The sequence below is a fragment of the Montipora foliosa genome, chromosome 1, assembly GCF_036669935.1.
Source record: "Montipora foliosa isolate CH-2021 chromosome 1, ASM3666993v2, whole genome shotgun sequence".
In the NCBI taxonomy this organism is placed as follows: domain Eukaryota; kingdom Metazoa; phylum Cnidaria; class Anthozoa; order Scleractinia; family Acroporidae; genus Montipora; species Montipora foliosa.
The window spans coordinates 27,048,148-27,064,929 of NC_090869.1; the positions used below are offsets into that span (position 1 = coordinate 27,048,148).

At 39.8% G+C, this 16,782-nt stretch overlaps 1 protein-coding gene across 1 annotated transcript in view; it reads right to left on the reverse strand.

Moving 5' to 3' along the window:
- Positions 1-16,437, reverse strand: part of LOC137995545 (uncharacterized) — a 17,899-nt gene extending 1,462 nt beyond the window's left edge. The window contains exons 1-14 of the mRNA XM_068841078.1: positions 16,370-16,437; positions 14,818-15,812; positions 12,761-12,882; positions 11,981-12,028; positions 10,741-10,789; positions 7,811-7,943; positions 7,607-7,690; positions 6,769-6,928; positions 5,945-6,042; positions 5,466-5,532; positions 4,843-4,912; positions 2,512-2,643; positions 470-689; positions 44-112 (exon numbers count right to left, since the gene is read on the reverse strand). Coding sequence (XP_068697179.1) covers positions 44-112; positions 470-689; positions 2,512-2,643; positions 4,843-4,912; positions 5,466-5,532; positions 5,945-6,042; positions 6,769-6,928; positions 7,607-7,690; positions 7,811-7,943; positions 10,741-10,789; positions 11,981-12,028; positions 12,761-12,882; positions 14,818-15,812; positions 16,370-16,418 — 2,296 coding nt within the window. The 5' untranslated portion in view covers positions 16,419-16,437. The remainder of the gene's footprint in view (positions 1-43; positions 113-469; positions 690-2,511; positions 2,644-4,842; positions 4,913-5,465; positions 5,533-5,944; positions 6,043-6,768; positions 6,929-7,606; positions 7,691-7,810; positions 7,944-10,740; positions 10,790-11,980; positions 12,029-12,760; positions 12,883-14,817; positions 15,813-16,369) is intronic.
- Positions 16,438-16,782: the final 345 nt, after the last annotated feature.

Here is a 16,782-nt window from a genome sequence, read left to right on the forward strand (position 1 = left end):
CTTGTTGGCTTTTATGCTCCATTAATCAAGGGTCGATACGCACCAGATTTCTCTTTTGCTTCTTCGGGTTTCGTCTCCACGGACTCTTCTGTCGTCACATTTGCATCTGAGTCTACAATGTAAAATAGCTTGAGCGACCCGGCGACCAGTCACCAATTTTACGTGTACTTCACTCGCGTATTAGGATGTAAGGGTATCAGTAAATAAGTAATTTAGGCAAAGAAAATGCGTGAAAGAAAAGGAAGACACGAGAATAGGATCTATTCGGACACGCTCTCGAGTCTCAGTCAAGTTGCCTTGCTTTTGATCACGTTTTAGATTTTTTTTCGAGAACTGCATGCTCAACGTTTCGATGTTAGCCTTTGTATTTCAAACTGAAAATAAGTTTTCTCTCCCTGAATTATTCAGCCGCAATACAATTCTTCGGTAAACTGAATTACCTCATCGTCACTTGCGGCAATTCACTAACCTGAAGCGCGAGCTGCAAGAGGCAAGAAACCTTCGTCGTTGGTAAAATCCAGTTTCGGTAGCTTAGAACTCTCCTCGCTCAGCTCTTCCTTGGAAGTAGGCTTCCGTTTGCTGGAGGAGGTAGATTTTCGTGTCCTGTGCATCAGCTTACATTTGGAGCCTTTCGAACACTTTCCAGTACCAGCGAATTCTTCGCACTCAAGAATATGTTTCTTGTTGCACTGACAAAAAGATAGGAATGTTTCCACTTGAAGCAGCTTTCTATTTATGTCGATGACAATAAACACGTGCATTACAGGAGGGAAAGGGGGAGGGAGGGCCTGAGAACAGCGAAACGAAAAATATCTAAAAGCCAGTCAGATTACAACTTCTGACAGTACTTCATTCATATCTTGGCAATCAAGCCATGGAATTCCTGTGCAGACTTGTCACAATGATATACAGTCGAATGTTGTGAGACTAATGATGCAATACAAGGCTTTTTTCATACATGCTCCTTTAGACCTCCGCGAACTGGGAAACGTTGGATTGTAGGAGATGTAAATGTGACGGTAACCACAAAAACCGGGACAGCCTCCACACAAAATATCCCCAAACAAATTCATTGCTAAAATCTATCAAACGATCCGTCTAGCTTCATTTGCCCTTTGATACATCACAACGATACTCCTCCGTCGATAGCGTAGAATAATTCCATGATTACTAGAGTAAAACATCTAAACAGAAAAAAACGCAGCACGAATACAATAGACCAATTTCGATATAATAAAATTCAGTCCTGAACAAAAGGCATCATCTCAAGGCTCTAGGGAATAAATATAAGGATTTGTATGAGTTTATTCCCCAGAGCCTCGAGATGATGCCTTTTGTTTAGAACTGAATTTCAATATATCGAAATTGGTGTAATGCATAATTCCTGATTATTACTAGTTTAGGTATTGCTTTATATATAGAGCGAGTTTCAATTGACCTCTTTAACTTGTCCATTTTTTTTTCCCATTTCAGATCACGTGATGTTTCTCAAGGGAAAAGTTTCTTTCAAAGGTCGTCTTTTGCACGTGTATATGTACGCAAAAATTATGTAAAAACAAAAGAAAAATGCACTTGAGGACATCACGTGGTCTAAAATGGGAAAACAAACCGTACAAGCTAAAGAGGTCTATTGAGTGTCGTAAAACCAAAACCAAAGTAATTACTTTGGCCAATCAAAAAGGACTGAGACAATCCGGCAAACCAATCAAAACTCGAAGTAATTACACGTAGCCGACACAAAGCGCGGGAAAATGTGCACGCGTGAGCCACGATTGGTTTTGGTTTCATTTCTGATTGGTTGAAAAAATGGCGCGAGAACTTTGAACCAATCACTGAGTGAAGTAATCATAAACCAAAGTAATTATCTAATTACTTTCGACACTCAATTGAAAACCGCTCTAATATATATATAGAGCGGTTTTCAATTGAGTGTCGGAAGTAATTAGCTAATTGCTTTGGTTTTGCATCTACTTCACTCAGTGATTGGTTCAAAGTTTTCGCGCCACTTTTTCAACCAATCAGAAGTGAAACCAAAGCCAATTGTGGCTCGCGCGTGCATATTTTCCCGCCGTTTGTGTCGGCTACGTGTAATTACTTCGAGTTTTGATTGGCTTACTGGATTGTTTCCGTCCTTTTTGATTGGTTAAAGTAATTACTATGGTTTTGGTTTTACGACACTCATTTCAAAACCGCTCTAACAATGTGCTGAACACAATATTAATTTCCCATACATTGCTGGTTTGCAAGTGACGTCATGGTGGCCATGTTGGACGGCAAGAACAATAACCTGTCACTCCGCTAGGATGGGAACAAACCTTCAGTATTATGCAAATTCTTCGAAAAGAAAATGTATTGTATTGCCATCCAACATGGTCGCCTTGTCACGAGGGTGAAAACCAAGAATAAGGTATCGACCGAAAACCTTGCTAAACTCATTCAACTGTATCAAATGATATTCCAAGTGAACCAACTAATTTCACCCCATTTAATGTTATCTGTATTTTATATCACCTCCTGTCCACGCGAACAAAAGCCTTTCAGGAAATCTTCGCACACCTCTGCCTTCTTGCCGACATTTACATGGGAATAAGGACAATTGTCGTTGGAGCATTTACCGCGAAGGAAAAACTGGCAAACAGGCATCTGAATGCGAAAAAAACAAAACAAAACAAAAAAAAACACAGATATACCTGACCTCTACCTTTCTACTCTCCACAGGGTGTCCGATAAGAGAGAAAGGGCGGGAGAGAGAGTTCTAAATGTCCACGCTTTTGATACCAATCAATTTCAGGGAAAATGAATGAAGGGGTTAAGCCTGGCTTTCACTAGCGTCGAAAGCATTAACACAAGAAGCATACGCAAACTCAGTCGATCGTACTGTAGCAACAATTTTCACCAGAGACTTGTGTTAGAACAAAAGACACTAATTAACAGCAAGTAAATGCGCCTGCGTATGTTGCTTGTGCTTATCCTTGCGACGCTAGTGAAAACCAGGCTTTAGTTTCTACAGAGACTGCGGTACTGCGTCAATGAAGACTGAGTTACAAACAAAAGATAACTTATCACCAATACGCGCAGCCAAATGACAAAGTGCCCTCCGTAAAACGCGCATGTTTGCAGGCCAAAGGGGAAATGCCCAGGGTGAAAATGCACTTGCCGCCCTGATTCTCACTGGCGGCAGAGATGTCAAACAACTTCGCTCGGCCAATGAGATCCTGAGGATACCATTTCAATGCCAGAGTTGGAACGCATTTTTGTGGATGAGTTTTTTTGCTATTTTTTTTTTTCAATTTTTGCTCTTGTTTAGCCGATCGTATTGTAGCAACAATTTTCCATACCGTAGTTTCATGCTACATCCCTGTTAAACATTGTCTTCTTATTAAACGAACTTGTACGATTTGGCCTTGTGTCTTGATAATAATGACAATCACATGACTATTGCCAGGCTTACAGTTTATTTGTGCCTCTCGTAGCATCATTTGCACCCACGCTCCGCTCGCCGCAAATGATGTTGCTCGGGCCACCAATAAACTATACGCCCGATAAAAGTTATGTAATTTGTGAGCCGCAGACGCTTCGACCGTTAGCCCACTGTCACATTTTCTACCAAGACCACGAATCCTATTGGGAAGAAGACTGCAGCCAAATTTCCCACGTTAATTTAACAATTATTAGGGAGCTTACGAAACGACGACGCCGACGGCAACGACGACGCTACAAAACAATAGGTTTAGTGAGCAAAAACAATGGCTCTGCACGCTCTGCACGTGCGTTTTAGACTTTGGTACATTTCTTTGCCGTCATCTCTTAAATAACGACGTGAAATGACCAAATTCAAGGTTCTGTGGAGGACGTTGGCACATGACGATGAATTTTCAGTTCTCTCTCTAGGCTTCCAACCCACTCATATCAGTTTAATTCCTCAACAGTTACTACACATTTTTAACGCGAAACGACATGAAATAGTTTTGTAGTGATATAAATAACGCGAACTCGTATTTTTAAATGAAGTCCTCGTAGCCGTCGTCGTCCTCGTTTCGTAAGCTCCCTATTATTCCAGGAGCGCGCCTTGGCTATGAGGTAGTAAATAGCCAACGAAGTGAGTAGCGCTGAGGTGGCTGTAAAGAGTCAATGTTGTACCCAATTCAAATCCTTTAAGAATAAAACATTTTGTTCCAAGTATTTCCATATCACTTATTATAAATGTGAATGTTACATTATCATGCACATGCAACACACAAAGAACCTTAACCCCAAGAGATTTCAATAGGCCTTTTTCGATATACTAAAATTCAGCTTGATAGTGAGGACAAAGACAAAGGAAAGTGGATGATATGTGAATATTTTTCAGATTCATGTCAACATGTTTCTATTGTTTTTGTCCTCACTGCCTCACTATCAAGCTGAATATTTGATATTTCGAAAATGGCCTATTGGGAACGGTCTATCAGTTTCCATATAAGGTCATTACGGTATATGAGCTGATAATCGAGGTTAAGTGAGCCAATCAGAAAGCTAGGGGAAAAGAGGGGAAATCTTTCTCCTTTCTTTGTCTCTTTCCAGCCCCACCCCCACCCCCACCCCCACCCCCTCAAGAGAGCTTGGTCGCAGGCTACAATCCTTATCCCAAGGTGAGAGAAACTTTGACCACTTATTTTTATAATCACAGCGGTGTGATTTTGTTAGGCAACGTTGGGGTTGGTACATGTAATCAAGAGGGCTAACCTCTCGAACTCTCAAGAGATGAACACTTTTTTAATTTTTTGAAATATCCTCGGAAAATTTGCTTCCCACTGTGCTACGGTTAATATAACCTCGACTATTAGTTTTGTGGTCACTAACCTTATCTCTATCAATCTTGTGTGAGAACGGACAAGATCCATCAGTGTTCTTACAACGACCCCGCAGGAACCTATCGAGTTGAAATAATCAGGACAAGTTGTAAAGAAGCAGGGCTTAAAAAGACAAAAACTAGCGATTTTTTAGGGGTTCTTTGGTCCGTCTCTATGAATATGTGTTTATAGAAATTATAAAGAAGGAACAATTAACATAAAAAACCCTGAAAAATCGCTTAAAGCAGAGAAAAAACACACCGAGGACAAAAAACCCTACAAGAGGTTCAATTTATGAAATGTCTCTTTAACTTAGTATGATGCAATCTCAACAATTTTCACCCAAGAAAAAATTCAGGAGTTTTCAAGCATTTTCCTACAAAATCCAAAATTAAATTCCAGGGCTTTTCAAGGACTTCAAGGAGTAGCACGAACCCTGAGCATCATTATGCCAATCAATTTATTGAAAATAAATCTTGAAATTGCATTTCTTATTTAGCTCTTGCATCGGGCATTTGTGCCAGATATACCAATTGATCTCTGGTGACAGTTGTTTAACAAATTTTGATACATAATAGTTTACAAAAAAGTTGAGGGTTCGTTAGCCCCCTCACACATTGTGCAGTGACTCACTTTGTACATACTGCGACCTTTGAAGGGTCATGGATGTATGGACAAGTGTCTTGCTTGTTGCATTTTCCTAAAAAAATGAATAACACTTCACTACCAAGGTTAAATACACCAATAGGCAAAAAGAAACAACAACAAAAAAAACAACCAAAAGGTGCAACTGGAAGCTAACGTTACAATTTTGTAAAGAAACATCCCCGTTTTTCAAATGCCCTGAATTACAATGAGTTTATTTTTCAACTGCTTTCAAGTTCACTGCATAAAATTGTCAGATCTAACATAGTTTTAAGTGCAAGTTCTTGATAAAAAGAGGCACGTGAGTGAGTTGGTTGAAAAGGGCTTCTCAACGCAAGTTATTCAGTCACTCAGATGTGCAATAACTGGAATGCATTGAAATGACCTTACTTTAAAGGAATTCATGTAAACAGCAGTTGAACAATGTCACAAAAAAATAAGGGTTACCTGCATTGAACTCTCCTTACCAAATCTGTTATAAAACATGCAATACTGTTCTGATGGAAGCTTCCCTTTGTTCTTCCTGTGTAGCCTGGCATTGTGAATGCTGCGCCGCAAAACACGACTAAAATCATTAAAGGAAAGGCACACGTGAGAAAACTCATTTTAATCTCTTCATGAGTGATGTAAAATAAATATATTATTATTAGTATCACCTAACTAGTGGACTAATGCAAATCCTGCATTTTAATTGGCTATGCTACAAGAGGACCATTAGTAATAGTCCTCGAGTGCAAAAAGCGTGATGCTTTCTTTCATTTTAATCCCAAATAAATATTAATTTCTTCCACTTGCATTTGCTACCTTTATTATTGCCTTTTCTGTCCGACTAGTTCGGTGATAAACAATTAGACCCTTTGCCTCGTGGGCTATTGACCTATAGCCCTTGCGAGCTTTGGGTTGAATTGTTGATTATGCCTCACTACTGGTATCTCTACGGGAGGCGCGGTGGCCTCATGGTTAGTGCGCTCGACTCCGGATTGAGTGGTCCCGGTTCGGGGCCTGGCCTGGGACATTGTGTTGTGTACTTGGGCAAGACACTTTACTCTCACGGTGCCTATCTTCACCCAGGTGTATAAATGGGTACCGGCATAATGCTGGGGGTAACCCTGCGATGGACTAGCATCCCATCCAGGGGGGAGTATAAATACTCCTAGTCGCTTCATGCTACGGAAACCGGAGATAAGCGCCAGCCTGATGGGCCTTCTGGCTCGTAAGCAGTGACTTTACCCTTTTTACTGGTATCTCTGGGGTGTGGGGGAAAATAAACTTTAGTCATTTGAGTTAATACCTAGCAAGGGTCTTGCTATGAGAGTTGCTGATTTTACTCTTGACCAGTGTGGTGGGTGTATGTAGTATAATTCTGCGGCCATTACTTGATCGTCTTCTGCCCACAAGGACTCCACTTTGCCTCGAGGAACTTGTTTCATTTGAAGATGTCTGCCGTGGACCTAAAAGATTTAGCACCAGGAACAACACTAAAAAATTACTTACTGTTGATGAACTTGCCCAAGAGAAACTAACTTTTTCTATTTTCATGTATTAATTTCTTCAATTTAGGAATGCTAAAAAGAAATTGACGAACAAGGCCAGAAAAAGGGGTAAGTTCACTGGCCTTCTACCAGTGTGTCTGAGGTTTGATTCTCTGACTTGGTAGCAAAAATTTTATTATGTAGATTGAAATTATTGGTGTCCATTCTGCGTCAGGAAAATTTTCTCTTCTGTATGTTGTAAGGTTTTCCACTTTCCTACAAACTAACAGTATTTTTACATGTAATTTGATTTTAATGCCCTGAAAATAGACTGGTTCAACAACTATTACCATTTGACTAAGTTAAACTTTATGTCAGTCAACCCTACCCACACTGTAAAATTATGAAACTGCAACAAAGCATCTAAAGACTACCAACTTATCCTAACTACTTTTTATAAAACACACACAGATTCCACTCAATGCACGCCATGTGCTTTCTTTATATCCCATGATTCTATTTGGGCCTCTGCAGTTAGGTATGTAATCAATGCTACAAAGTGCACCGATGAACCAGTAACTAACAGACAAATCATGCAGCAGCTTGATGCTCTCAAAATTATGTTAACCCATGAGATCATTATAAAGTCAAGTATACCTGTGGTGACTCTCAGGAGTGTCTTGCCTTTTGCATCCATTGCAAACTTCTCGCCTTCAATAGTGACAGTTTTAGACAGTTTTCCTAAAGATTAATAACGTGACAAGGGGGATTTGGGTGAAATAAAATTTTAACCGCCACAAGTAAAAGGTCATGTAAAATTAAGAGGCAAAAAATATATATTTTCCATTAATCGTAACTCACCAATTTTTCTACTTTTGGACAAACTTGCCATTTTTCCCTTCCTTTGCTTTTTGGCTGAAGACTTTGTTTTCCTTAGCTTATTTGACGATGTCTTGTATGGCACTCCTCCAATAACTACAACCTTGTTTAGCTCCTGGAAGAAGAATGGGAGACAAGAACAGTTTAATTTACTGATTAGAAAAAAATTACAGCGTTTTTAACCTGAGAGTTGTAAGTGAGACCAAACCCAAATTATAATTACATTGTACATTGGTCCATCACAAGGGAGGCAGGTTGAAAACTGGAGTAATCATAATGACATCAATAATTGGAAGAAAACACTATCTCCAAGTATGCTACCCCATGCATGCTACATTGTATAGAGTGCTGCAAATTTTTATCCATCCAACGCTGATAAAGGCAACAATAATATGTACATAAGCCAATTCTAATCCAAAGCAAGACATGCAGTTGTCACAAAGAGGGAGAGAATGTGGCACTGCCTCTAAAAACTAACTGTCTTGACATGACTGCCTTTTGCTGCAGTCTTAATACACATGTATATTGATAAAAGGGTACAATGTATCAATATTATAAGTACTCATTACATTACATTACACATTACTGCTGCCGTGGGCTGAGCCCACATAGCACCAACAGAAACGATTGTCACTCCTTGCGGTCCTGTGCTATCACTGTTGCCTCTTTGAAGGACAGTTCAGAGTCTTGCAGGTTTCTCAACAGGTTTATCTTTCCAGTGCATGCATTGCCTGCCTGGGCGATGGCGCCCTCATGGTTCCCAAGCGGCGGGGCAAGCGAGTTTGGTGCATACTGGTGACATGTCCGAGCCATGTAAGACGTTTGTGTCGTAAGATGTGTTAATGAGCGGTACTTGGCTGGTTCTCTCGAAGATCACTTCACATTTGGCACATGATCTTGCCAGGAGACGCCAAGAATTCTTCTTAGGCATCTGGTGTGAAACGCTGCTAGTCGTTTCTCTTCCTGGACAGTTGTGTTCCAGCTTTCTGAGCCATACAATAGAGTCGACAGTACTACTGCTTGGTAAATAGCAATTTTCGTGGGCATCTTGATGGATCTGTGGCGCATGACAGGTAGGAGTCTGTTGAAAGCATTCGCTGCTTTTCCAATACGGTTGTCTAGTTCAGGTGTGAGGTTGCCGTTGTGATCAATATTGTGCTTCCCAGATAGACAAATTTGTCAACATTTTCAAGAGAGTTTTGACTGCTCAAGGTGGTAGTGATATCATTTCTTTCCTTTGCCACGTCCATGACCTTGGTCTTCAAATGTTGCGTGTTGCAGTCTCTGTTGTTGGTAGCAAGAACTTCTTCGTTTTTTCAAGTACAATCCCGTTCTTGAGAACCCAGTCGATGACGATGCCAAACAATAGTGGGGACCAAACACAGCCCTCTCTAACTCCTGTTGTCACTTCAAACCAATCTGTCATTTCATCATCTTCCTTCACACAACATGTTGAGCCGGTCGTAGGAATTCTTCATTATGTTAATTAACTTCCTTGGAAGCCTATAGGATTCGACTATCTTCCAAAGCTAGTCTCTCTGGATGCTGTCAAATGCGGCCTTGAAGTCACTAAACTTGACCTTAACAGGTATCTGGAATTCAAGGCTTTTTTCTACAAGTTGGCATAGGGCAAAACACTGATTGGAGGGGGAAAGTCCCTTTCAAAATCCAGCTTGGTTCTCTCCAAGGTGTTCGTCAACAGCATATATAATGCGCAGCAGGACCAGGGTGCAGAAAACCTTTCCAGCTATGTTCAGTAGAGTGATGCCACGATTATTGGCACAGATTGCGATATCGCCTTTCTTTGGTATTTTGACAACAACCCCCTCTTCCAGTCTCCCGGTATTCTTTCACTAGTCCACACTGCAATACATATTCGTAACAGCCATTCAATCAGTTAATCGTCACCTGCTTTCAGCATCTTGCCTGTGATCTTATCGCATCCTGCAGCCTTATTGTTTTTAAGGTTTCTAATTGCTCAGTCGACTTCATTTTTGGTAGGGGGACTCAAGTCAATTTCCAGGTCATTGAATTCGGCAGTTATGTCTTCCAGAGGACTGACAGGTGGTTCCACATTTAGGAGCTCTCTGAAGTAATCCGCCCATCTTTCCAGTTTCATTTCCTTGCAGTCAATTACTTAACCATCTTTGTCTTTAACCGCTGATGTATTTCGGGTATTTTTTCCAGTCAAAGTTTGAACTTTCTGGTAGACTTCTCTCTGACTTTTTCTACTTGCTGCTTCCTCAAGCACAGATGCTTGCATATCAATCCAGTTCTTCCAGTCTTGCTCTGCACTGTTTTTGACTTTCTTGTCTAATTCTCTGTACTTGCTCTTGCTTTCCTCTGTTTGGAACTGATATTTCACTTTCTTAGCATTTCTGCGACTTATCCAGCACTTGTGTTGACTGGTTTGGTAGCCTACGGTCTTCTCTGCTGCAGCGTATACTGCGTCACAAAAGCCGTTCCATTCATGATCCACGTCTGGCTCGGATGACAGGTCTGATAAAGCATGACATGCCAGTTGAGGGAGGAGTAGTTCTGCATCCATCAGCTTAGGGTTTTTGGTCTTCTTTCCCTGTGCAGCCAGCTTAAGCTGGATCTTGGCAATAAAAAGCTCATGGTCAAGTCAGTCCCCCTGAAGGCCCAGACATCCAGAAGTGATTTTCTCCATTTGCTGTTTATTAATACATGGTCAATTTGGTTGTGAGTGTTACGATCAGGTGATGTCCAAGTAAACTTGTGGATGGTTTTGTGTTGGAATAAAGTTCCACCAACGACCACATCATTTTCAGCACAGAACTCAACAGTCCATTGTTATTCAAAATTCTGTTAACATCACAATACTTGCTTACAAACTTTAGCCCAATAAATAACATAGTCAGTCTGAACAATCAAAGCATATGGATACCAACCTGGGCCTTAATTGGAACTTCTTTTCTCTTTGATCTCACAATACTGTATCTGAGAGCATAAAGAAAATACTAACTAAACAATGCAATATTCCCTCCATTTCATGTAGTTTCCTATACCTCCCTCCACATCACACAAGAGTTTTAATTTCTCCATAATTGCCTGATTGCAACCTGGGCTCCCACGAATGACCTTGATTGATTTTCTTGTATGTCTATTTAAAGACAGAAAATACTGATTTTTGACTACATGTAAGCGATGGCATGATCCAAAAAATTGTATTTTAATGGTGTTACAATTCCTTTACAACTTACATGTACATGTATTAAGCCACAATACCATGCTTGACTGGGTTTCCTCTGCATGGATCTCCTCAATGTTCTCTCATGGTGCGTAATGTGACATCAATGCAACATCACATCCAGTCTTTCCTCATTGGCCAGGCGTTAAAGTTCAAACTGGTTATAATGGCTCTTAAACCAGTTAAGAGTTTAATTTCTCACCCAAAGTTCTGGTCAGGATAACAAAGAGGAGTTCTGTGCAGATATTCCCTTCCCTTTTTGCAAAGAGAAGAAAATCAAGCAAACCTCTACCGAGCAGTGCATGAGCCAAAAGGAAAGACAAGGAAAAGTAAAGTCGCAAAAATGAAAACATCTTGTTTAAGGCTGTGTAGTCAATGTATCAGGGCTCAAATTTAATGAAAAAATCCAGTCGCAATTTTACAACAAGATACGAAAATTTAGTTGCATTTTTTCCAAATTTTAGTCCCAAATTTGTTGTGCAGCATTGAGTTGTTAGCAGTTTAGAAAAACAAAATATGAGCCCACAATACTTGTGTGTAAAGAGACCGCTGAAAATGGCGAATGATCAAAGACATGAAGTTATGCACATAGCAACGCAGCTAAATTACGTTGCAATTACACTGTCTTCAGATTGAAAGAAAGTTCACAGCGAGAAACAAATTTTAACATCTATTTAATTTATTTTAGCAAAAGCAGCAGCAAAGTGGCGACTAGTACTGCCAACCCTTTTGTTTCGAAAGAGCGAAGGGAAAACAAGTCGTAAATCTGCGACTTCTCCAGATATTTTAGTCACAAAGGGAAAAATTCAGTCACAAATGGGACTGTATTGGTTGCAATTTTGAGCACTGTGTATCATTACACAAAAATAATAACAATCAATCAAAATTGTATACAAATGCAACCCACCTAAAAATTTAATTCTCAAGTTTGGAAAACCTACCTTGTACACATAACAACAGGAGTATCCCTCAGGACAGCTTTTTGCCGTCTGTGAAATAAAAAGAAAATGCCGTGAAAAGCAATTTAATTAAGTTGACAACAGTATGAACACAGAAAGTCTGCAATATGCAGGGGCGTCAGTAATTCTTGGATACCGGTACCAGCAAAACGTGTCCATCTCATCACAGTATACTGTTATACAGCAATGAGCAGAGGCTGTTGTTTACCTGGACTAGTTTTAATAAAAAAAATTTCAAGTCTACAAATGCATATCAATTCAAAATGTGATTGCATCCATTTTCGTCCTGCTATACACCGCTGAGTCCCGTTGAAGTCCTGAATTTTTTTTTTAGGCTTCTCTACGCAATTGCAAAAATTGCGTTCATAACTGTGAGGATCAAAACTTCACTTGAATTCATATCCGCAGTTCATATATGATCCATGTCATATATCATTTCATCGTTGAGTCACCTCTTAACTAAGACAGCTTGAATCACCATGATCGCTTTTTGTCAGATTTCAAATTAATTTTTAGAACTAAGAACATTTCTTCAACTTCAGATTCCTCATACAAACAATGCACTTTGTATGCAGTTTACCACAAATGGCAGATTTTATCATGAAAAGGTCATCTCAGACTCTACACCTTGGTTATTGATGACGTATTCTACTGAAGTCTCAATGGATTACAATGTAACAACTACAATATTTTGATGAAAAACATCTGTAACATTTGTAATCAAAATCCACGCTTTGTCTCCAACACACTTATTTCACACACCTCTCAATAAACCCCGCAGAGGAGCGTCGTGATGAGGTCTTTTTGTTCGTTGACTGCGTGGTGGTCTGCATGTTTCTTCTGTCTAGTTTCAAAGTACCTGCAGCCCTCCATACATGTAAACTCTGCCAAAAAGAGATACTTGAATTTTATCAATGATTCTCATTTTTCTTGAATAATGGAATAACAAAGACTGTACATTTGTAAATTTGTGCACAAAGGGCTCGCAGAAATGAAAAAAAAAAAGCATTGGAAAAAGGAAGAAAATGAGAGGAAAAAGGGGTGGAAACTTCGATGTGGCAATTAAAATACCAGTACTACTAGAGTCAAACTTCTCCACAACGGCCACCTTGGGGACAGAAGAAGGTGGCCATTGTGGAGAGGTGGCCGCTGTGGGGAGGGAGGGGTATCATATGATTCCTATTTTATTATGGTAATGTGCCACAAATTTCACAATCCAAGTTAATTATGTCAATGATATTACTGTAATCTATACCCTGTCAATCAGTCTGCTTACCAGCTGTTCGTAATTTATGGTAACCACAAAATTATTGAGAATTAAAAAATGTGCCTCAAATAATTACTGGTATTGACGTTCCCTACGGATCAAGTTTCCATGACGACCTTTGACTCTAGATAAATTTTTCATGAGTCGTTGATTCAACTGGTCATTACTGCGAGGTTATTTGGGAAGTTGGAACACACTTTACTGGCCGTTGCTGTTGTGGAAGGGTGGCAGTTGTAAAGGGGTTAAAACTAGAGTAATAGGGATCGCGTTAACACAGAAATTACAGCGGGACAAAAAAGAGTGACCGTTGTAGGGAGGTGGCCGTTATGGAGAGGTTTGACTGTACACTGTACTTGCAAATAATCAAGGACTAGTGAGGTGGGCTCAATCCTGTTTTGTCATCGATGAGCTGCCCTTTGAAGAGAATAATAAATTTTTGTTTTGTGCCCTTTTCTAGTATTTTGTTCAGTTATTGGGGTGTCACAATATAACTATTACTTTTTGACTGTTTTCTTGTTGCTAAAATAGTAATAATTACATTGTACATGTAATATATTTTTAAAAACAACAGCATTATGTAATACATGAGTTTCATGTACATAGGGCAATATCAGTAGACTTTCTTGCTGGATAACCAAGCAGCATGCTCTCTAGGGTGCACATAACAGGGTATTACTGGACAATCAACCACTCAGGTATCAACTCCACCCAACAGGACTTGACTTCGGTGGACATGTAGTTGTGCCTTACACTAACACATGGAATCGAGGCCATGTGTGCCAGCCAGCCAGCCACGTAGTCCAAGACAGCATCCAAACCCTGAGATCAAGCGGCATGACATTTGCTACCCGAGGCACATCACGCAGGACTGACACAATTACATGTAGGATGTGTTGTCCTTCATGAAACGCAACTACTACCGTACTACTACTGCTACTACCAATAATGACAATAATTATTATAATAATACAACTGTATTATTGTTATTATTATCATTATTATCCTCATCATCATCCAGTGGTTTCAATAAGTACTGTCAGCCGACGAAAAGCATCAGATACTTTACTCAAAAAAGTTGACTACTTTTCCCCTATGCTGAAAAAATTAATGGTATATTCTTTCAAACCCAAGATTAATCTCATTAATTTTGGACAATGGCATTGTGAAGTCATTATTTTCAATAAAAGTATCTTACTTTTGACCCATAGCATTTGGAAGCCTTCTTTTAAACACGGAATGCCCAGACACCCACTGAAGAAGGGTCTGTCAAGCTCCTTGTTGATACAACCAACCAGCAACTTCAAATTTTATTGAAACCCCTGATCATTCTCCTTATCATTGTCATAGAAAGGTTGAAGAAACCTACTGTACCTCAAATGAGATGCATTGCTAGAAAGCACAAAGCAAGTCTTGGATAAAGTGTAAAGACAGACGAAAGTGTTTTTTTTTAATTTGTTGGAACATGAATCTACCAAATCTTCCAGTCAAGGACGGAGTACCTTGTCATTATTCCTGATTATTAGTGAGAGAAAATCTTGATGATTATGCTTACCTTACCAGGTGATGAATACAATGCACATTTAGCCAGTTTCTGGCTACTCACTGTTTTTGGCATAACTGAAGAATTTCTTCTTTTTAGATTTCCTTTCTTCAGCACATATAGGTTCTTTTGTCCTTTTGATTGAGGTTGACCACCATATCCAGCCTTGGTCCATTTCAGTTTTGAATGTGTAGGCTTGCTTTTCGTTAAAGCTTTCTGCTTGGCAGGATTGCCAGAAACTGTTCCCATATGTTTAGACCACTTAAAAGATCCACCAACATTTGACAAGTGATTTGATTTTCTAACCTGGTGTGTCAATGTTGCTGATTTTCCCTTTGAGAAAAAAGTGCTTGATGACTTCCCTTTGTTTAGTAAACTTGACTTTTTAGTGTAAAGCTCCGAGTCTGAATGACTTTTACTATCATCAGCTATTACAGCAGAGCTTGCAGCAGCCTGTTTAGACCATGTTGACTCTAACTTCTTTGCAAAAATGTTTTCACTGAGTAAGGATGAACTGACCTTTTTGTTTAAAACATAAGGATTCTTTACAGTTTGGGCAAAAGAAATCTGTGATGACGATGGCAAAGATGTTGCATTTGGAGAATTCTTGGGAAACACCACATGTGAAGATAATGCTTCTGTCCTTAACGACACTGCAGGTTTTGAAGGTGGTAATAGCAAGGCTTGATTTTGTTTTGTGGAGGTGTTTTTATTGGGAACTAACTGATTACTTTTAACTGCTGAAACAGGATTCAGACCTGATTTATGAGGTGTATCTTTGGTTGTGATTATTCTTCTATCAAGGCTGTATGAGGATTTTTCTCTGACTGTTTGATTTTGTGTTTGATGGGACGATGTACCACCGACAAGTTGCTGTTCTGTTCCTGAAGGTTTTTTCCTTTGCCAAGCAAAAGACCTAGACTTGTTCTTGATTTTCCTTTGCGACAAAGTGGCATGACTAGGACCAGCAGTCACTTGCATTGTCTGTTTATGAGACTTGATGAGATCTGGCAGAGACAATAAGAATGTTAACAAATTATGATGATAATCATGATAATAATACCTTTAAACCACTTATTAAAGAGGCTGAGGCAGTATAATTATTATTGACGGCCTTGGGTTGGGAGGTAACCCCAAAATCACATGTCCTCCTTTCATAACAAAGAGAAAGGATAAGAGGATAGAGATCTTTAGCTCACATCACCTAAAATAGACGTACATGTAATTTTAAACGGAAGATAGAGCAAAAGTGAGTTGAACGGGAGTAACATATTTCTTTGGCATAATTTTGATGTTTCCCATGACATAATTCTTATTCCAGGACCTGCAAACTCGCAAAAAACAGGCTGGACTGGCTGGATGTTGAGGGCAATAGACGGACTACATGTGAACCAACCATTAGCTATATAAATAATGATACGTAAAACTTGTGGAAACTTGTGGCAAAATTTGAGCATGAAAGAATTAAATCAATGCAACGATTAAAGGTAAGCTCGATTTATCGCCAAAATGATAGCAGATAAGTTACTGAATCAAACAGATGAATCAAAACGACCCAACTCACCCGTCAGAAACGCAATTTGTGCTTTCAACTTCGAAGGTTTGTCCGCCATGTTGACTTCAAGTCGCCTCACCAATGACGTCATAGAGACCGTTCCCAGAAGGCCACTCTTTAACTGCCAGTAAAGTTACCCAATCAGCACCTTGGGGACCATGGCTGGCGCATCATTGGTAAGAGCACTCGCGTCCAACGTTACCCACGTATACTCAACGTACGTTATCATGTGCGCCAGGATTGATTTTGTTGGTTCTTCACGTCAGTGCTCTCCACTGGCTTTTTCTAATTGTAGTATGGGTCTCCCATCACACCCGCAAAAACCAACATTTCCTTTCATTTTTTCACAGTTTCCACAATCATAAGCGCACTTGCGCTCAGCTAACGGACGCACCAGGGGCCCGTTTCTCGAAGGTCCCGAA